The sequence below is a fragment of the Astatotilapia calliptera genome, chromosome 14 (genome assembly GCF_964374335.1).
Source record: "Astatotilapia calliptera chromosome 14, fAstCal68.1, whole genome shotgun sequence".
Classification (NCBI taxonomy): Eukaryota; Metazoa; Chordata; class Actinopteri; order Cichliformes; family Cichlidae; genus Astatotilapia; species Astatotilapia calliptera.
Genome location: NC_137435.1, coordinates 1,709,295 through 1,731,049, shown reverse-complemented (window position 1 = coordinate 1,731,049; position 21,755 = coordinate 1,709,295). Strand labels below are relative to the sequence as shown.

The window sequence follows — 21,755 nt, the reverse complement described above, 5'->3', positions numbered from 1 at the left end:
TTTTCCTGTAATCACCGGTTTACTCTGAGGCTTCCTGGAAATACATTTTCCCCTTAAAAGCACCAATGCAGCAGAAAAAGGACTCCGTGCTTTGAGTGATATATTATTGTTTATTATCGATTAGGATTATTAATGCATCATCAGGATTCATAGGTAACTTACAAAATCTGAGAAACAGTAGAAAGTCGTGAAAAATAATCGCCTGACAGCCCTGAACGCACCATGAAGAAATTGGGTAACAGGTGAGCTGCACCCCTAACATTCCTGTACTGGAGTCTCCCCCTGCTGGCCATAAAGTGTACTACAGAAAACCTAAACAGTTACACCCTCTGCACTCCCAGGGAATGAGCTTCAAACGAGCTCAGACTTTAAATTTAAATTGGATTTTTGATATTTTGGTGACATGATGAGTTTGAAAACGTCCAGAGTAAACATGTAGAGTTCATAAAACCTTCAAAGGCGGTTTCAGAGACCTGAAGACCCAAACAGGGAAATGAGTCCTGATGCACACAGATTCAGTTCCCTTCAAATCGCTTCAGTTTTTTGACCCTTTAATTATTTTATTTCATCTGCAAATTAGTTTTTGTTCCAGGGAAGTTCCTGGAGATTCTGGGGAATTATCAGGTTTCCTCAAAGCAGCTGTGAGACGTTCAGGGTCGGTAAGTCAGCAAACATACAAATGAAATAAAAAGACAAAACTGTGAAGTCTGTTAGAAAAGTTAGAAAGAGTGCTGGTTAGAAAAGCTACAAACAGCTTTGTGCTCGATCACCTGAGGAGTCTCCGTTTGGGATTTTACTCTTTTAGCTCAGTTTTTGGTCTCCACCGCCTCCCGAAGGAAGCGTCCGTCTCTTCAGCTGCCAGAAGCTGAACTGTGACGTTACAGTGCGACAGGTTACTCTGATAACAGCGACGCATCAGCATGCTGACGTGGTTCAAACAAACCCAGGCTTCCTGCAGCAGCTCTGACCTGGTCTTCATCCTGTCACAACCATCCAATTCTAATTAAAAGACGCTTTTGTGCCAAAGAGGTTACTTCTCCTCGCCTTGGGGCCTTTTCTTGTTTTACCTGAAATAAAGACTGAAGGTCGATCTGCAGCCGTTATCAAAAACCACCGGAGGAGCTGATCGTATCATTTTCTTCTTCACGTCTCACCTGACAACAGCTTTTAGTCATGTTTTCAGTTTTTTCAGCCATCGTGTGTCCACCTGAACCCGAAGCTCTCAGGCAGATCAGCCAATCAGAAGCTGGTCTCATTCATATGTGGTTTGGGGCTGGTGGGCGGGCCAGAAGGGGTGGGGCTGTCGGGACCTGGGGGACTCTCGGGGGTCCCCGAGGAATCAACGGGTGACGCCGCAGTGTTGTGGCGAGGGGAGACAGATGCCTGAGAACGGGTCGGGCTCACCGCTGCGGAGGCAGGGCTCGGCGGGGAAGCGGGTGAGGTCCTGCGGTGTAATGACGAGGAGAGCGGTGACGAGGACAGCGATGATGGCGGTCCAGGTGAATGTCGAGCAGCAGGGGGTACAGTGAAGGTGGGAGGGGTCCTAAGGCCGAATTTGGCCTCCAACTCACTGCACACCGCCAGGCTCCGCCTGATGCCCTCTGACCCCGGCGGGAACCCTACGCTCACAGCCGCCTCTGAACCCTTGGCGAGCTCCTGGCAGCGCTCAACAAAGCTCCCCCTGCGCACAGACCCACATTCTTTGTCCCGGTCCAGATGCCTGAGGGGACGGGGGCTGCTGGTCTGGCTGCAGGTGGGGTAGGAGGGGCCTTGTTGCAGTCCAGGTGAAAGGCCAGCTTCTCGGGCAGGTTTAGCGAAGGGAACGGGGGGCGGAGCCTGGCGGGGGAGGCTGCCGTACAGCGACGCAGACGAACCCGAACCTCCGGCTGCACCTCGTCCTCCTCCCATAGAGCGAAGGTGCTCTGTCCTGAAGGCATCGCTGAGCTGAGAGTGAAGGCTGCAGGAACAGGAAGTGACACAAATCAGCAACCACAGTAAGCGCATGATGTTTACGACTGCAAACGACCAATGGCATCCATCAAAGACGCGAGATTAGAAGTCATCTGTCAAAATAGAAACACCAAAGAAGAACGTGGACTCTGCACCGCATCACCCTGTGTGAATGAGGCTCAGTGGGAGGGAACTCTACCTGCAGGTGGAAGCTCGGGGCGTGCTGTCAGGTGTTCTGGTCAGAGCCAGGTCGCACTGGTCCAGCAGCTCCAGCAGCTCCTCCTCTGTGGGTCCGCCCAGTGCTGCCAAACAGCCAATGAGAACCCATGTTGATCAGCTGCTAACTAACTGCAGAGCACAAGAAGTTGTTCTTCTACATCACGAGTCTGGAGTTTTACCTCTGATGTCGACCTTGCCGGCGATCTCCATGGCGGTGGTCAGGTCCCACATCTGGATGCTGCCGTTGCTGTGGCCGCTGAACAGGTAGCGACGCGGCCGAGAGCCGATGCGGCTCGAGCCCTCGCACTCGTGGACCATGAAGGCCGTGATGGAGGTCCCATCCACCGAACGCACCTCACATACCCTGACACACACACACACACACACACGATATTTTGGTCTTAACAGACGTTTGGTTCTAAACGTTCTTTAACCTTCAGTGTCACATGATCACACATCGTGTGCTCGCGGGTTGTTCTGTTATTACGTTTACTTTCCAACATGGACGTCAATACTCTACACGCCAGTCGACAGACAGGCGGCGTGTTTCGTTACCTCCTTGTTGAACCAATGTGACGCCGAGGACAGTGTTGTTGTTTTTAATTGTGTTGTTTGTCTTTCATGCATGTAGGGAACAGGAACAGCAGCTACTGTTACTGCAGGAGCGAATGGGGATCCTAAAACTAAACTGACCACACACAGTTATAACCAGGTGGGTTACAAGTGTCTACGGCTCTCCCACCTCTTCCCGTTGGAGGACAACCGGACGTAGAGTTTATCCGTGTCGGGAACGACTCTCTGGATAAACACCTGCTGATCGTCTCTCTCTCCATACGGCCCTGAAACCAACGAGACAGTGAAACGAAAGGAGATCTGAAGAAATCTGACAAAGTCAAAGTTTGATTGTCTTTGATGAATTCCATCGCTTCATTACAGAAGCAGAGCTACAGTCCTCAAACACAGCTCGGACTGCGATCGGGGTGACAGTTACCGATCTCGGTGCCGGCGCTGCAGCCTCCGTGCCCGTCCACGTCGTCCAGGCTGAGGATCTTGAAGGAGGTGAGCGGCGTGGACCCCGGCTGGGTGGAGATCATTCCTCTGAAGCGAGTCACCGTCCACGTCCGCACGTGGTTGTTATCTGCACAAACTGAAGGACGACGAAGAGGAGCTCAGAAACAACGACACCATGAACGAGCTGCAGACATCAGCTTAAGCCCTGCATTCGACACAGAACGCCAGTTTCCAAGACGAGGCGATTCTCGTACCTGAGATGAGGTGCTTTTCCGACAGCATGATCTTGGTGACGGGGCTGCGGTGGACAGAGAAGGTCTGAAAAAGCTGAGGCCCTGAGCCCACGGTCTCTGGATGCTGAACGATGACGCGAACAGTCCCCGAGCTGGTCCCGTACGCAATCTCGATCCAGTTCCCGCTGTCACCTGAGCAAACCGGGCTAAGTGTGAGACGGCTGCAGGAACATGAAAAATAAGACTTTCCCTGACTCGTCTCTAACAGACTGAGGTGAAGGAATGTGGAGAAAACTGACGCCCTGCAGTGGTTGTATTAGCAGCAGTGTCAGTGTCTCCGTACTTGTTTTGGGTGTGAGGTAGACGCTGAGAGCGGTGATGGCGTCTTCGGTCGGGTCTCTGTACAGCTCCGTCACCAGCAGGTCGTTATCCTTCATCCTCAGAGGAAACTTCTGAACATCTGACCAGCAAACAGGGACATTGTGAACAGCGGGGACTTTTTAAACATCTGTCAAGTCGTGAAGCCAAAGCCTCCCAATGAAAGCTGGTGAGAGTGGCCCGCAGCATTTACTGAACAGATTCAGGTTCTGGTTGGTAAATTAATGACCACGAGCCAACAATCTGATGAATTTATACTCGTACTGAGCAGTTTTCAGTTGATCCGACTCATCGATCTGCAGCTTCTTACCGATGTAGTAGATGGAGCCGTTATTGCAGCCCAGGATAAGGAAGGAGCCGGCGGTGTCGTAGCTGCTGATGGGAACCACATCCTGGTTCTGCAAAGGTCACAGAGAACATGTGTGAAGCAGACCGATAACCACCTGAAACAGACTTGGTCCAATCAGCTCCCTCGGCAGGTGTTCAGGCTTCAGCACTTCCACTGAAGCGACCATCTGAGAGCGTCTCCACCCACCTGCCAGTGTTTGGTGACTGCGTTCCACACCCCCACCTTCCCCGTGTGGCTGGTGGCGATGAGCTGGTTACCAACAAAGAAGAGAGCCTCAGCGGGGACATTGAGACTGAAGACGCCTGCGGGGAGGGAGAAACACGTTTGTTTTTGTTACTGGGAACGTTTCCCGAGCAGCTCATCAAACCTACGTCCCGATTCCCGGGAACACTGCGCAGAAACTCGTACCGATTTCATTGCCGTTGCCATCAGGGCAAATGGACCAGAGGATGATCTCCGTCACCGAGGCGACAGCCACCATCTTGTCGTTGTCTCCCAGCGACCCGCCCATCACTTTGGCGTTGAGCGCGACTCTGTCGATCATCCAGTCGAGGCGGGGAGAGGTGAAGACCTGCTGCCACCCGGTCGACTCCTTCACCCTGAGAGAGGAGGCGGGAAGAAGGAGGCAGGAGAGGGACAGCCAATCAGAAGACAGTTAGCTTACAGTGGGAGGAGCTAAAACAGCTTTTCCCCCCCACTTCTCTGACAGACTACAAACTGACGGGACGACTCAGTACGGAATAAGGATTATTGGGCTTTGGCCCGAGTATTAGCTAATCTGAGATTAACGCAAACCTCAGACTACAGTCAAATTTAAACGGGTGATAAATGACCTGCGACCTGCAGTTAAAGGTGTGTGAGAGCACGCAGCAGTGACCTGTGCGCACGTGTGTGCACGTCTCTCTAAGGAGGCTCACGGTGTTACTGAAACGGCTACAGATGCTCGGACGGAGGTGTGGATGCAGCAGGATGTGCCGATGTGTCTGAGCCGCTCCCAGTCACGTGAAAACAAATAAACAACAGAGGTCATGTGACGCGTTTACCTGTAGCAGACCACGAACTGCGCGTAGGCCACAGCGATCCAGTTATGATGGCCGCAGATGATCCGAACCATGCCGGGGTCAGATGAGTGCCCTGAACGCACACACGCACGCACACACAATGAAACTCCCACCACGTCCCTCCGATCTTAAAAAAGTACAAAATAAAGAAGCATTATTTAACGTGCCGACCTCCTGACGTCCGATCCTCGTTCATGCCTCTTCCCAGTATCCCAGAATTCCCGAGGTTCGGAGGCATCGTGTTGCTGCGTCGGACCGGCGCTCGCTCTACAGGAACAACGCGGCCCGCCATGAACTGCGACCCGGCCACGCTGTGACGGTTCCGACGCTTCGCCGGGTGCACTGGGACGACACAGACAGAAGGAGCTGTGAATCAGGATCACGCCTCCACGTTTCAGTTAGAAACAGGACATTAATTATATTTGCATCGTTTTATGTGAGTGGTGAGCCTCCTGCGGCACATTTTATCTGAAACAGAAAAGATTTCGTTATTTTAATCATAACAACTTTTTAAGTTTGCAATGATTCGTATATAATAAATACAGACATGCTCACATTGTATGAAAATTTTACCCGATAAAGCATTTTGAAGTTTAAGATATTTAATTTCAAATTTTTTTTAAATTAGTTACATTTTTATAGAAAGCATCCTAACACCTGCATAAATTATGTGTTGTGCATTTAAACTTCCTGAATGCCCTGTCAGGTGGGGGTCAGGTGTGCTGTGAGGACAGGTGTACCTGCAGGCGGCAGGTAACCGTTGAAAAGCACGTTTCCGCAGGACGACCGGTCCAGCTCGTCACACAGCTGCAGCTTACGCACTGTTCCAAAAACAAAGTGATGAAGAACGTTTAGCGACGTCTGCGGCTTTACGTGCTCAGCTCAGAGTGCGGTCCAGCCTCACCGAGCGGTGTGATGCCGTAGAACTCGGCCTCGTGCATGAGCATGTGCACGTTGATGGAGCGCGGGTGGAGCTCTTTGGTCCGCAGGAAGTTGAGGATGGTCGCGAACAGGGAGGGGTCCCTGTCGATGAAGATCTACAGCGAGAGAGGAGGGACAAACGCAGTTATCGCGAGGAGGAAAAGCATGCGGGGACGTGAGGAAGAGGAGCTTTACTTACAGCTCCAGTTTCATCCTTCAGAGTCGAGATCCGGCCGCTCAAAAGGCTGAAGAGAGAAAACCCCCAAAGAAACCATCAAGATGTCAGAAACCAGCAAACTCAGCTTTCCAAAATACAAGAACCAGTTCAGTCACATCTGCCTTTCATTTCACTTACACGACAATTTCATCACATCACAGACTAGCTCACGTACGCATATTAACATGCATGTTTCTGCACACATTCGACCAAATGAGCAGACTTTTAGCATGTCCAGCTCAAAATCAGCTTTTAGGGAGTGAAGTGCATGTAGTCCAGAGAAAGTAACCTAAAAGCCCCCGACAGCCAGGGTCTCCCTCTCTGACCCACCTGGAGAAAAAGGAGTCAGGGACCCAGGTGAGCGTCTGGCGGGAGGTGCTGAACCTGAAAGCAAACACACACTCGTTGACTCTCGTGTTGTCATAAAACAACAGACATAACAGCAGTGTGAACAGCTCCCCTCTCCTCCTCCTCCTCACTGACCTTTCACTCCTTATCTGACCCTGGTGATACCTGCGCCTCGTGCACGGAGTCACAGGTGCACATTAAAGTCTAATGAGCACCGAGAAACTTTTACATCCGTTTTTACTAACGGACATGAAACTGTTGCCCTGCTGCGCTCCAGCACGCCGTGATTTCCTGCATCCGTGTCTTGGTTAAAGATCAATATTTTATCACTAAACACTGAATAAAAAACGAGCGATGAGCTTCAGTCTTTATAAACACTCCTGACTGAGTCCCTCTGCCTGACTCTGACATGTTTAATAGGTGAACATGTACCTCACATCACCTGCCTTTCAACAAAAGACAAACCTGTTTTGCTAACTTTAACAGTTCCATTGTCGGACAGCATAGTTTTAATTTATTTACGTTAAACAGGCCAAATATAAACTCTTACTGAAGTAAATCTGAACTTTATTATTTATTCGTCGTTTATATGTTTAATGTGCGCAGTACAGCTAGCTTACAGCGGCTCGTTTCCTGTTTCTCTCCTCTGTGCCAGGTTCTGGTGTGAGCAAAGTTATGCTAGCTAACAATAACAAAGTGCGGGGCTGGAAAAACTCACAAAGCGCGAAACACGGACTTTATAACCGGGTTAAAAACATCTAAAGTATACTGTGCAATAGAAGGGGTTATAAAACGTGTTTAATGTCTTAGCGCAGAGATACTTTAGAGAACATTACTACACTATGATACTGGAAGCAGTCTGTCCGATAACGGATCCTCCCATGTTAGCCGCGGGAGCTAGCCGGGTTAGCAGCCACTCCTGGGTCTCACCTCTTCCCTCCGACGTTCAGGTGGATGATGTCTCCGCTCCTCGCCGTGGTGGACATCCTCTAAAGGCCCGGAGACTCCGACAATGACCGCCAAAGACACAGTTTTAATCCATTTTTCGGTGATAAACTCTGTTTCCGTTGTGCTTTAAGCCGGCTTCCGGAGGTCGGACAGAGGGGCGGGGCATAATGGCCGCGTTATGGCCTCGGTCTACCCGCGGAGAAACCCGGCCGGGAGCGCCGGATCCGGGGCACACAATGAACCAAAGCCCGGAGTCTGACTAGATCAGGACCGAAGACCAGTTCCTGGGGGAAAACAGAAGAAAACAAAACGAAGACTTGTTTTTAAAGGTAAATAAAAACAAAGTTAATTGATTAAAAACTAAAAAGAGATAAGGAATACTGGAGTATGTTTAATTTTAAAGTCAAAGCCTGCACCTCTGCATTTAGTATCTTTGTTTCTTTACAGGCAAATCAATTCAGAAAACTTTTTGGCTTTTTGAAAACTGTAAATATTATTCAATAGGACATATTATTATTATTGTTGTTGTTGTTGTTGTTATGGCCTTATTTAAAATATTGTATGTAAATAAGACCGATGATCCCAAGCCCAGAGGTAAATGTCCGACAGAATGGCTGAAAAGAAAAGAAAGAAGCGGCTGCAGGGGTTCATTCAAAGTTCAGACCTCAGCAAAATATATTCAGGTGACCATCGCAAGGTCATTTTCTGATGTCAGCCTCTGATCTTTAAAGTGAAAGTGCTGCAGCTCTCCACTACTCCACTCCTTCAGTCCTGTTCACGTGACTGTAAATGAAACCGATCAGAGAAAATCTGCAGACTTCAGAATATGAAAAGAAATGAAACTAAATGAAAGTGTGGGTAATGTGCAGAGGCTCTGTAGAAGGACAGACTTCATGATGGGGATATAAATGGTAAGTGGCCTGTACTTCTATAGCGCTTTACACACACATTCACACACTGGTGATGGCAGCTACATTGTAGCCACAGCCACCCTGGGGCGCACTGACAGAGGCGAGGCTGCCGGACACATCTTTGAAACATGTTAGTGAGCAAAAGAGTGAAATCAGAAGGAGATCTAATAGTATTTCACAAAAATCTTTTCAGGATGAAATCATGTAACAGACTTATTCTTGGAATAATTCAATGAGCAAACCAGACCAACATGTGTTGACTCCAAGTCTGCATCAGGGTCTGACAAATACAATCATTCAGGATTAAACACCAGCCCTGGGCGACAAACACCTGTGGTGAAGTATTTTAACCACTAGAGGGCGCAAAAATTAAAGCGTGAGGCCCAGACAAATCCAAACTGTAACAAAACCTCAGCAGAAGTTATTAATTATATTAATATTATTATTAATTATAAAAGCGAGTCTAAGAAAAAGGTAAATTCTGAATATTCTGCTAACTGTCGTGTTTGATTTCCTCCGAGGACGGCAGGTGTCCACAGTCAGGACAGGCTGACAGATTCAGAGGCTTTTGATGATACACCAGGACAAGTTCAGCGATACATGAGGAAGAGCTACGCAGGACCAGCTGAGAGATGAAGAGCATAGCCAGGCTGTTCTGTCTACTTCACCCGGTTTCCTTCTGGCAAAGGTACCCTCACTGCCATACTGAGAAAGTTTCCTCCCCCAGGCTGTTCAGCTATCTTAGTGAGGACCTTCACTGACATAATGGTTTCCTTAGCCCCTTACCCTAACCATTAAAAATTAATGCCTAACCCTAAACCATAACCTAATTGTAAGCCTGACACTAAAACCACATTTTGAGCCTCAAAAAGGCTTCAAACTTGTGAGGACCGGTGAGTGTGTCCTCACAAGGGACTGTTGGTTCTCACAAGTATAGTAGAATGCAGATTTTGGTCCTCACAAAGATAGCTGGACAGGAACACACACACACACTGAGTTACTTTTGCACAGCCCACTGTCATCGTTGCACTTTTCTTTTGTACTTCTGTCTGCTGTTGCACTGTTTTTGTTTTTAGCAGTTTTTGCACACTTGCACTTTCTGTGGTCCCATGTTTGTCTGTCATCTGTAGCACTGTGGTCTTGGAGGAATGTTGTCTCACTTCACTGTGCACATGGCTGGAATGACAATAAAGCCACTGGACTTTTTATCTCTCCATAATCCATCCTGTTTGTTAGGGTTAAACTAACGTGTTCAGAGTGGGATGGGCTGTTTGTCAGTGGTGGCAAGCAACGGTTGCGGCGCCCTCTATAGTAAAAGGCAGAGCCCCGTCAGCGAGCCCAGCTTAATACAAAGACATGTGAAATCATCCTAAAGCAACCTCACAGTTTCCAAGACAGCGTGAATGTGACTAAATAGTAAATGGCCTGTATTTATATAGCGCTTTAATTAGTCCCTAAGGACCCCAAAGCATTTTACACATCCAGTCATCCACCCATTCACACACACATTCACACACTGGTGATGGCAGCTACATTGTAGCCACAGCCACCCTGGGGCGCACTGACAGAGGCGAGGCTGCCGGACACTGGCGCCACCGGGCCCTCTGACCACCACCAGTAGGCAACGGGTGAAGTGTCTTGCCCAAGGACACAACGACCGAGACTGTCCGAGCCGGGAATCGAACCGGCAACTTTCCGATTACAAGACGAACTCCCAACTCTTGAGCCACGATCCTCTGCTGTTAGCGGTAACCACGAGGATTTATTCACAGTCTGCTGCTGTACAGAACAAATGTAGGTTACCATACAAAAACAGATGTGAGTGAGTGTAAATGCGCGCTGAGCGCAGCGCAGCAGGGCTGCGTTCACTGGGCGCGCGTCCCTGCAGCTGTGCAGATGTTTAGTGTTGTTTCAGCTCAAATGACAGAGATGCTCCACTTCCTCCTCTCGTGTCTGATATCTTCCTCCTCCCTGCTGGATTCCTCTTCCTCCCATTCTCCTGCAGAGCGAGGCAGCGTGGGCGGACGCAGCAGGACCGAAGATGACAAAGAAACAAACTGCTGGACCGGTCAACAGAAAATCCCCCAGAAATGTTTGTGTACACGTCGGCACATGAGCGCCGCTGTCACGATAACTATTCTTCACTGTATCCACAGCTCTGCCTACAAAGGTGCCTTGATGAGCATCATTTAGAAAGGACTTTGATCAGGTTCAACTTTTTTCATTTTGCAGAAAGTCTAAAAGATGTTGTATTAATCAAAGATGCATCTCTACGTTCATCGATGGCATACAGAGAATCAATGTGTGGAAGAAAGAACTGCTTCAAACACGTGATTTGGTATGAATGTAACACAAAGGAACAGTTTTTATACTTTGAATGTTGTGTTTGGGCAGTGGCACAGTGTGGTTTGGATCTTGTGTTAAATCTCGGTGAAAATCGTGACTGAAGTTACAAAGCATCTCACCCAAACACCATGTACTGTAGTTATGACGGTCGACACTCAGCGGTCGGCCCAGTCCAGTCTACGGCATGCTCCCCAGCTTTCATAGACAATCCTTTGAAAGTACGACTGCAGCAACATGCTACTGATGAATGCAATCACAAAGACGAGTACAGGTTTTCCTTAGCAACAGGTGGTTTCCAGGAGTCACTAACTGGTCTGGAGACCTTTGACCTGGACTCCAGCAGTACATCACCCACTCGCAGCCTGGTTTTGGGCCTTATTCTCTTGATCCCACCCGTAACCATAATTGTCACCAACCAAAGCTGTGGACGAGTTAAAGTCACGTGGTCAACATGCAAAACTGCAAATTGCACAGGGGCAGCTCACCCTGCTGTGCAGAGCTGCATCCAGTCAGAAGATTAAGACAGCGTGCAGTAAAGATGAAGCGCCTGCTAATTAAAAACCACACCCTAAAAACACGGGTTAAAATCCTAAAACGACTTCCTGTGGGTGATACGAGTGGATGGATGAACTTTAGCATTACTGCACCTGATGCACAATAAACCCAAAGAACGATTTGAAGTGGACGGCGAGGTGCAGGAGGAGCCCCCATCATAGTGGAACAAAGGAAGAGAGGGAGAGATCTAAAAGGCTAAAATTGGAAAACGCTGGAGCTAAAAAAAAAGATGCAGTGAGAACATCTGCCCAGAAATAGTCTGAAACACATCCTGTTATCTGCTCAGAGCGACAGGTGAACAGTGCAGGACAAAACTCTGCACTCGGGTTTCTGCCGCCATGTCCTGTTTGGCCATCTTTGAATTTGAGGTTCTGATACATGTAAAGCAGCTGTTTCATATTTCACATCTTCACTAATTTCATGCATTACCCCGGGCCTCTGAGGGAAGTGAAAAACAAGCTTCAATTAAAGAACCAACAGTTACAAGAACAAAGGAAACAGAATGAAGAGGCTGAGACGAGCAAAAATAACGCAGGGTGCAGGCTGGGAGGGGGGCAAAGGTCTAAAGCTCAACAGGAAGAAGGTTAGAAGCTTACAAGAAATGCAAACTTGGAACGAGAAGTGTTTACAGAAGGGATTCACCCGAAAACAAGGACGTACACAACAGTGACAACAGAATGAAGCTGGCAGGAAGCAAAGTCGGGACAGAAAACATGTCAGTTTAAAACATGACAGGAAAAAACTAAAATCCCTGCAGATTAAAAAAGTTCAGATGAACCTGAGAAGCAAACTTTCAGCTCATGCTGGCTTCGTGTCGGCTCAGGTCTTTCTAAGGCAAATGTTTAAACCACAAATCAAAGAGGCAAAAGAATAAAGTCGCACTAACTGCTCGCTTCTAATCGGCCAATCGCGTGGCAGCGCCTCAGTGCACTCAGGCACGTAGATGCATTTTTTGGACACTCGTGGCATGTGAAGAGTTCTGGTTTTAAATCTTGTCACAGTTCAGAGACGGCACTGTGAAGGAGTTGCTCTCATGACACATCGAGCGATGCCATTGGTCAGCCAATCCAGCCACATCACATTTTTGGATGGTTGCTTAGAGCAGGTAGTCGAGTACTCGGTACCAGGTACCTGCACCTGTGGAAACCCTGAGAGTCGAGTACGCACTGATGGAAAAGGGCAGTGTGAGACAACCCCAACAGGAGTGGGTTTACAGCTGCAGGCCGCTGACCTTTTCCTTCCTCGTCTTTGGCAGCATGAGGTCACGACACTGTGTTTGGGTCTAATACCAGCAGGTTGCACCTCCGACTGTCACCGACGCCCTGACGCTGTACCAGCTGCTGCAGTGAAACGGACTCGCCTGCTGCATCGGTTTTTCTCTGCAGAGTTCAAACGACGGGGCATCCTTTCATTCCTAACGCATTACCCAGTCCACACCAGCGCACATATCAGCACCATATTCACAGGTGATTAGAAACATCTGCTAACATCCAGCTGTGACGCAGCAAACACATCAGATTTTGCATTTGTGGAGTATTTGTCATGCAGAGGCCTCAGCAGTGTGTTGTAACATGCAACGGTCGGAGCAGGGTTATCATGTTTGCATAGACGTGTTAGTCAGACACAGAGGAGGAGGGCTCCTCTACGGGGGGAGGGGGGTTAGAGAGAGAGAGAGAGAGAGAGAGGAAGTGGAGTCCACTGCAGACTATAACAGCTCAGACTCAGCTGTCAGCAGCACTTCAGCTTCCCATTCACAGAGCAGGAAAGCAGACCACAGGTGAAGGCAACATCTGTATGGGAGCCTGAGCAACATCTGGAGTTTATGGTGAGAGAACCATCTGATGCACCTTTAAGCTGATGACAGAGCTGTGTTATTGGGTCAGTCTGTGATTAATGTAAGAGAGGTGTAGCTGTAGAGGCGTGATGCGTGTGGAGGCAGCGTGGTGGACCTCGGCTCACCGAGGCTCCGGAGCCCGAAGAAGCAGTAAAACCTGCCGGAGGCTCAAACAAACTGTTTCGGGATAAATCCGTCACAGGGGAAGAATGCTCCACCACGCTGCTCTCTGCTCGCTCAGCTGCTTCATGTGACTTTGTTCTGCGTTCAGAGCGCTTCTTACTTATAAAACTTTGTGGATGTTGTAAAGGTTATTTTTCTGTTGAGTGAAGGAAACATTAACACACGATCTGACCTTTCAGCTGCAAACCTGAGTGAGGCAACTCTGACATTTAGATAACATTAGCTCACATCGGTGCGGGCCAACTTATTACACGCACAGAAAACACTCAAAACTTTTTTTCTTTAAATATCTCAGAGGAAGGAAGGAAGGAAGGAAGGAAGGAAGGAAGGAAGGAAGGGAGATTAGAAGTGATCAAACATCAGAAGAGCTCAGAAAGTTTTAGAAAACTGAAAAAGCGCATCACCATCAGATGAGGACGTTTGTCGGTAATCTCCTCAGCTGATGGGATATTTGTCACGAGTGTGAACAGCAGATGTAAACGCCACGCTGTGGTGATGCGTTGCTCCCAGCTGCTGTAAGAAAGAGCGAAGTGTGAGGGCAGAAGCTGCGCTCTCCTGCAGCATGCATGGATGAAACAAACACACGGAGAGCAGGATGTTCAAAAGAGCTCAAAGGTGCAAATGAATCAGATGAACTCAACAGTTTTGCTCTAAACGAGCGGCTGCAGAAAGATTTTCAGCAGCCAACTGTAACCTCGGTTGTGGTTTCCACATTAATATAAGTGTGCCAGCTGTTGCTCGCTTATACCTGCACAGGCTGGCGGCATGTGCTGTTTTATTAATGTCGTTTCATCCAGCAGGTTTCTGTTTGGTTTACTGATTCAAGAATGTGGAAACATGTCACGTAATGTCAACAGTATGAGAAAACGAGCCCAAAAACAAACACAAACAAGCTCATAAACACGCACAAACACACGTCAGGATGTAACGGCGCACGAACGCAGGAGCCCGAGCGTGAGGACAGATTCTGCTGCAGGACGCGCAGCTTACAGAAATATAACAGTCAGAGCTGCAAGGAAAAACACTTCTGTGACATGATTGAGGCTGACTTCATGTTTTACTCAGAAATCCTTCAGTTGTGTTTTGTGTCAGTTTGATCTTTTATTTCTGACCACAGAGTCAAAAACAGGGTTTGTACTGACGCTGCAGAGGAAGAGCCGCTGGTTTGTGGTCGAGCTGCACTGAAGATTCAGATGAAGTGATGTGGTCATGTTTTCATGCTAAACCAAAGGGTTCTTTTTCTTAACCTACGTGTGTGTGTGTGTGTGTGTGTGTGTGTGTGGGTGCGTTCACATGCATGCTGAGAAGTGGAAAAAACAGCGACCAAAGAAATGACAGCAACAAACCATCCACACCGCCAAAGGTATCAAAAAAACCACAGAGGGTTAATGTGTGGATTCATTTCTTCTCACATCCCCAAACTCGTGAGGATGTGCCGACAAATCTATCCATACTGGTTACATACTGGTTACATACTGGTCCTGGTCAGTTATCAGAGCCCAGATTAGCAGAATATCTGGTTTTGTTGTGCTTGTAGTTTTTCCTGGTTTACTCTGTGCTGGGTCGCCTGTTTCCCCTCCTTCCTTCAGCTTGTTGTTAGTTTGTTTCTGGTTTTCACTTTGATCTGTTGCAGCTGACGCATTTAAGTTTGATTTAACGAGTTTAAAGTGCTAAAAATAAAGCTGTGGCCAGCAAGTAGCAACAACTACCCACAGTCTGTAATATTTTTATATTCTACATAGATCTGCTCTGTGAAAGTCTCTCACTGGAGTAGGTGTCACACAATTGGTCGGTTTGGTGCAGGAAAAGAGTGAAAGTCTGACTCGGAGAGCCTGGATAAACAGAGGCCGCTGATAACCACCGTCAGCATAGCTGCTGTCTCTGCCTTTGGTCGACTGGGCTAACACAGAGGCAGCCTGGCTGCGTCTGTCCTGCTCTGCAAGCTGGTACCTAATGTCCTTTAATGCACATATTAAACACATATGTAAGACTGCTTTCTTCCATTTGTGCAACATCTCTAAAGTTAGAAATATCCTGTCTCAGAGTGACGCTGAAAAACTAGTTCATGCATTTATTACTTCCAGGCTGGACGACTGTAATTCATTATTATCAGGAAGTCCTAAAAACTCCCTGAAAAGCCTTCAGCTAATCCAAAATGCTGCTTTGGATTCAGGAGACAGAGACTATCTCTACTCTTAAGATTAAGTTTTTAACTTCCCCCTTTGGTAAATCTTATCCTTAGACCTGGATTAGGTGACCTTAGGTGGCCTCAGTGTGGTCTTCTGCTGCTGAAGCTCACCTGCCTCATGGTTTAACATGCTGTGTGCTTTGGTCCAGCAGTCAGTCCACAGTGGATAAAGAAACAGCCTGATACAGAAACCTTTTTCACCTGGGTGGGTGAGGTGAATGTCTCTTTGTAATAACAGCATTGATGTAGTCCTGTCACAGGAGGCCCGGAGTGATGTGCTTGGCCTCGTCTGCACCAATCAAAGTCACTGACACTGAAACCTTCACTGTTTGTGCCCGACAAACACTGTGTGGTTCAGACCATCCAGGAAATGGATGCTCTTGTTTTACTGAGTATGAGTGTTTTACTATCGAGTCAGAACAAATGGGGTCTGCTGGTCTGATTCGTGAGAGCTTCAGTTTCAAAGAAGTGAGTTTGTTTCCATAACTGAGTCACAGCAAACAAACAAATGCTCAGGAATGACATCGGGGATCTGGATGAGACTCGTTTACTTAACAAATGATTCCTGTGAATGTTTACAGCCTTCACACAATGGCTGGAGTTATAAGCAAACTTCCCTTTAAGTCTCATAAACATGAAATATCAGTGAAGGTCCTGCACCACGTCCTGTGCCTGTCAAAGGTAAAAGCAGAAGCTTTGCAGCTGTTATTGCATAGTCAGCATCCTCTCAGTGTGTATGATCAGATACTACAGATGCAAACTTTGGGAACTTGTATCCCAAAAGAATGCAGAGTCCACGAAGTCCAGGACGCAGGTCCAGGAACCGGGCTTAGCTAACGTCTCTGAGCTGAGCTCTGGTGTTACAGTGGACATGACACACACATGTTTAAAGGCTAATTTGCCTCCTGCTCTAAAAAACGGTCTTATTTAAGTCCGTCTGTGAAGCTGACGTCTTCAGAGTTTGTAGCGCCATCTTGTGCCACTACAGTGCTGTCATGTGGTTGGTTGGTTGCCACTAACAGACTTACATTAGCTTATGTTAGCTAACTAGTGATAGAATCAATGATGCAGTGGAAAACAAGGAAACTAAACTAAAAGCAGTCTAAGGGGTACTTTTGCGCTGCCCGTGGCAGCAGAAGTGGGTTTGATCCTAAACTGTCCACACCCGTCAGCAGTAAGTGGTTCTCCACCCATCGCTAGCTGCACTGAAACAGGAAAATCCACCTGTTAGCTGTTTGTGTTTGTAGCGCACTTTATGGATGTGGAGGAGAGTCAAGTGCACCGCTGGTTTACCAAGCTCGAGTCCAGCACGCCTTAGGTTTGCTTGGGGTTGCAGACGAACAGTGCAGGCAGCTGGCAGAGCAGATGTTCACAAGATGTAATCGGCATTATTTTAAGCAATGTTAAAGTCTTAGCCCTGCAACTAGGGCTGGGTATCGTCACTGATTTCTAGAATCGATTCGATTCACAAGGTCCCGAATCGATTCAATCCACGATTCGATTCTAATTGAATCGGGGAAATTTTGCCTCAGACAGTCAGAAATATTATAATTATAAAAGAGTGGATGGATGGTTAAAGTCTAATTTAACATGAAGTTATATCAGGGTAAAGTCTGGGGAATCCTGGTATCGGCGCTCCGTTGATAGTGGATTCCTTTCCCGGGTTTATTTTTGAACTCAGAGTTTGTTGAGCCTGCTTCCTGGAGTGATGTGATATCAAAAAAACTTTATGTTTGTTCTTGTTCTCTGAAAAGACCCTCGTAAGGGTCGATAATATAACACGTTGGTGCATTTAGTCGACATGATCGTCCCCTGTGGCTCGCTCTGAGCTGCAGCAAACAAAGGAACAGGCCATTTATTGGTGGCTCTGGCACAGGAAGTAAACATCCTCGTTCTAAAGCTGTGGGCATTCAGTGGCTTTATGAGACAATCAGCAATGTGGAGATGGTAGGAAAAGAGGAACAGCACACTGCAGGGACACGCCACACGCTGCCTGATCAGGAGTTTAGCTGCTTCCCTGAAATGGAAACTGCTGTCTGATCCTTCTTCATATCGGCTCTTCTGATCCACAGTGGAAGTGTCCATCTCCACACAGGATTTCTTATTCACTAACAGCTTCTGTTGACTGGTGTAGGTGCACAAGAAACCAAATAGTGTTTCAGGTGGAATTAAAGCCAGCAGGTTGTGTGGTTAGTGCAGGAATGACCACTAGCAGAAATCTGAGGTTAAAAATAACTTTACTAGCACGGGAACACGCGATGCAGCCGGTGCTGTCCTGTCAAACCCGACCGTAAGTGTTTTCACAGCGCAGATGAAGGACGAGAGCGCTGCGTGTTGGACTGGGATGAATCAGGATCGGAGGGAAGTGCGTGAAGAGCAGGACAAAGGAAGCGTCCGTGAAACCTTGTTTGTGCACGTGCCCAGTGTAAACAGAGCAGCTCACTGCATGAACACAAAAGGTTTTTTCAGCCGAGCAGCACAGAAACAACGTAACACTGAACATGGGTTAAAGCACAAATGCAGATTCAGGCCTTCAGCGGTCGTTACTTTGTGCTCTGTCATAACGCCATGACGCCGCTGTGGTGGTGCATGCAGACAGTCTGCAGCTCTGTCAGTGGAAACCAAACACTGACCACAGAGAGTCTGTCCACCTCCTCCAAGTGACGATTACGTTTATCACTCATTTCAAAGAGAATGATTCTGCAGGTGGAGCCACAGAGCATCACCTCTGTCACTGATTTCTCCCGTTTTATTAATGCCAATGAAAAATGTTTCCTGTAATCGTCCTAAAGCTCGTACTGTGTTCTTCGTGTTTGCAGGGATGGCTCACAACAACTCCACCAGCCTACTGTCCAACCAGACGGCAGACTTCAACAGCGTCTTCACCCTGAAGATCCTGCCCCTGCTCTACTTTGTGATCTTTCTGGTGGGTTCGCTTCTGAATGGCGGAGCCGCCTGTATCTTCTTCAGAGTGCCCGCCGACTCTGGGCTGGTGGTCTACCTGAAGAACATGGTGGTGGCCGACCTCCTCATGCTGTGCACCTACCCGTTCAGGATCGTGGCTCAGCTGGAACTCGGCGGCTGGTACATCCACGTGATCGTCTGCCGCTACAGCGCTGTGATCTTCTACTGCTCCATGTACATGGGGATCCTCTTCATGGGCTTAATTAGCCTCGAGCGCTACGTCAAGATTGTCCGAACCTCCCCCTCCTCCATCACCACCACCTCCTGCAGGACAAGAGTAGCCAGGATCTTTTCCCTGCACCACCTGCAGAACCCCAAGTGTGCCCGGGTGTTGGCCGTCCTCTCTTGGACCCTCCTCACCGTTTTCCTCATGCCCAACAGCTTGCTGACGAGCAAGGAAGCCAACGAGGAAAACGCCCGCAAGTGCATGGATCTGAAGACGGCGCTGGGCAAAGAGTGGCACCGGGTGTCCTCGATCTTCAGCGTCTCAATGTTCTGGGTGACTCTGGCGGTCCTCGCCTTCTGCTATGCCTCCATCTCCCGCCGCATCTACCAGTCGTACCGCCGGGTTCGCTGCGATAACAGCGACGTCTGCCGCAAGTCCAACCGGAGCATCTTCAGCATCCTGGTGGTGTTCTTCATCTGCTTCGTGCCGTACCACGTCTGCCGCATCCCCTACACGCTGAGCCAGATGCCGGAGTCGAGCTTCAGCCGGTACGCCCGCTTCCTGCTGCTGCAGGTGAAAGAGGGGACGCTCTTCCTGTCAGCACTCAATGTCTGCCTCGACCCCATCATCTACTTCCTCATGTGCCGAACCTTCAGAGAATCGCTGCTGAGAAAAGTGTCGCGGCGAGAGAGGAGGAGGAGGAGGTCCCTGACCACGGCGCAGAGTCTGAGCAACATTTAGAAGGCGAGGAGGGGAGACAAGGCAAATAAGGCAGCGGCAAGGAGAGGAGAAGACCCCTGAGGAGACGTGAGGAGACGCAAAACCTAAATGTTGAAGCTGAAATCATGTATTTTTTTTATTTGCTGTAATAAAATTGCTCTCTTCTGTTTGTTTCTCGGTCTGATAGAAAAGTGTGTAAATCAGGAGTTGTATGTGTAAAATAGAAAGAGACATGAATGTATATTTTTATCCCTTTATGTGTACATAAGAGAAGTATTCAGAGCTTCAGTTCTTGGTTTTATTTATTGTTCTGACCAAAAGCAGGACAGAGAGGACAGGGAAGGTCAGCGAGGAAGAGGAAGTGTTGACGTGGAAGTGAAACTGAACTGTGATGAGTGGGCATCAAACCTGCAGCATTAAAGTCCGTTCATGCAGAATCTGCTGATTTGCTCACGAGTCGCCTCTTTTTAGAAGCTCGTGTCAAACCGCAGGACGAGCAGCAATCTGACTGTGATGTCATAGTGTTCCTGCTGTCAGAGTCATTACAACTGCTTTATGATGTCTGTATTTTAAATAAAGCTTTTCTTTCTTCTAAAATAACTCCTATTTAGTCATGTTTTCAATCTCTGCTCACTGCAGCTGATGCCTCTCTGCTGCCATCAGGTGGTCATATCTGTCATTACATGTTTGTTTGCAGGTACACGAGGAGCAGCAGAGTGGGATAAAAAATATTAATAACTATTTTGCTGACATTTTAAAATCCCTCTTTTTAAAGTAAATTAAATGAGGTGATAGTACCTGTTCCTCAAAAACACAAAGTTAAAGGGGAAAAAATGGAGTGTAATGGAACCCTGTGACCAGCAGGGGGCGCTGATGACATTCCCAGTAAAGGTATTGTTAAATCACACGTGGCCAGTCTGAATCACAGCTCTGACATCAAAAACACATATTTTGGGAGTTTTTAAAGGCAGCAGTGAAGAATTGAGACTGATTGATGTTACAGCTGTTTCTGTCATCTTTTGGTGTGTGTGTGTGTGTGTGTGTGTGTGTGTGTGTGTGTGTGTGTGTGTGTGTGTGTGTGTGTGTGTGAGCATGCAGATAAGCATTGATCATAAACAGAGACAGATGTGATAAAGCAATGACAGCAGCAGACGTGCAGGATAAACTTGGACAGTGTGCAGTGACGGGAGTTGGAGCTTCAGGTTAAGCTCATGATGCTCGTTAGTATCATTTGAGGAATTCCTCCTTCCTGTACAGCAGCCATCAGCATATAACCTCGAGCAGCAGCATTTTCAAAATCATCACATCAGAACTGTTTGCAGTGAGTATCTCACACCAGAGAGACACAGGGAGAGGGAGGGGGAGCCGGGACCAGGCAGGGGTCATGACTTCATCTGAAAGTCAAACATCTACCTCCCTGTCTGCTGTTACCGAATCCTCCCACAGATTCCAGCTCAGTGCCGAGCTTCGTCAGAGAATCAAAGAGCGATTGTGTGCGTGCAAAATCAAAAGAGAAACCGAACGCTCCATTAGCCAGCCAGCATGACAGAGAGGAGAAGAGCCCGTGAAAGCTTTCAGCAGGGCTGCCCGACCTGCTCAGGTGAGCTGCATCCTTAATCACCGGGTCAGCTCCACCCACCGATTACTTGGAAGAGATGGGGAGATAAGGTGAACGCTGAGAGCAAGGCCAGACCTGTCGCTGTCACCGCACAGGTGAAGAGATCACAGCCAGCCGATGATGGAAAATCTACCTTTAATAATCAGATTTATCTTAAAGCGAGCCTTTTCTCCGCTGCACCTCTACAACCGATCTTAGGCTGCCTCCACATGCACCCACCGAGTCCTGACTCAGTCTGGGAGAATCCCCGTAGAAAGATTTCTTCATGATCGTTATTCCAAAAACATGTCCTGACAGTTTGCCCTCCAGAGCAGAGACAAACCAGCCTGAGGCAGTTTGAATATTTCCCTCTGTGCTGCGCAGAGATCAGGCTGATAGGGTAACAGTCAGGCTCTCCCATCTGTGAACGGAAGACGAGATCTATTTAAAACTCTTTCCTCTCTTCTTTGGAAAAGAGAAAAAATCAGCATCTTTTAATCTGAAACCAGGCATTCATTGTGGCAGCAAGGTGGAGGTGATGGTGGGAACAGATTATTATACCCATAAGCACTTCTCAGTAACCTGGTCTTCCCCCTCGTCTGTTTGATGGTATCAAACCTATCACTATTCAATTCAGTTTTATTTATACACCGCCA

At 48.0% G+C, this 21,755-nt stretch overlaps 2 protein-coding genes across 8 annotated transcripts; one reads left to right on the top strand and one right to left on the bottom strand.

Moving 5' to 3' along the window:
- Positions 1-90: 90 nt before the first annotated feature.
- On the bottom strand, positions 91-7,756 carry shkbp1 (SH3KBP1 binding protein 1). Its single transcript, XM_026191785.2, has 17 exons — positions 7,618-7,756; positions 6,670-6,723; positions 6,322-6,367; positions 6,106-6,238; positions 5,942-6,022; positions 5,373-5,543; positions 5,184-5,274; positions 4,549-4,739; positions 4,327-4,442; positions 4,102-4,189; positions 3,757-3,873; positions 3,435-3,605; positions 3,161-3,316; positions 2,912-3,008; positions 2,349-2,533; positions 2,150-2,252; positions 91-1,957 (listed from the first exon to the last, which is right to left on the bottom strand). The coding sequence occupies exons 1-17, from the start codon at positions 7,671-7,673 to the stop codon at positions 1,240-1,242; spliced, it is 2,574 nt and encodes an 857-aa protein (XP_026047570.1). The 5' UTR covers positions 7,674-7,756; the 3' UTR covers positions 91-1,239.
- Positions 7,757-7,827: 71 nt separating this feature from the next.
- On the top strand, positions 7,828-20,102 carry LOC113035920 (P2Y purinoceptor 14). 7 transcript variants are annotated; one of them, XM_026191787.2, is made up of 4 exons: positions 7,829-7,964; positions 8,367-8,546; positions 9,076-9,234; positions 18,472-20,102. In XM_026191787.2, exon 4 carries the CDS (start codon positions 18,474-18,476, stop codon positions 19,521-19,523), a length of 1,050 nt encoding a protein of 349 aa, XP_026047572.1. In that variant the 5' UTR covers positions 7,829-7,964; positions 8,367-8,546; positions 9,076-9,234; positions 18,472-18,473; the 3' UTR covers positions 19,524-20,102. The 7 variants fall into 7 exon arrangements, 6 of the variants coding, with proteins under 6 accessions (XP_026047575.1, XP_026047572.1, XP_080145352.1 ...); XM_080289226.1 differs by having other exon boundaries at positions 9,068-9,234; XM_026191790.2 differs by lacking the exon at positions 8,367-8,546 and having other exon boundaries at positions 7,828-7,964.
- Positions 20,103-21,755: the final 1,653 nt, after the last annotated feature.

Bases quoted from the DNA above. Each gene is read 5' to 3' on its own strand.
- shkbp1 (XM_026191785.2), bottom strand. From the start codon at position 7,673: ATGTCCACCACGGCGAGGAGCGGAGACATCATCCACCTGAACGTCGGA. The intron at 2,253-2,348 runs GTAAAACTCCAG...GCTGTTTGGCAG, and splicing joins CGGCAAGGTCGACATCAGAG to CACTGGGCGGACCCACAGAG. The intron at 1,958-2,149 runs GTAGAGTTCCCT...CTGTTCCTGCAG, and splicing joins CCCCGAGCTTCCACCTGCAG to CCTTCACTCTCAGCTCAGCG.
- LOC113035920 (XM_026191790.2), top strand. From the start codon at position 18,474: ATGGCTCACAACAACTCCACCAGCCTACTGTCCAACCAGACGGCAGAC.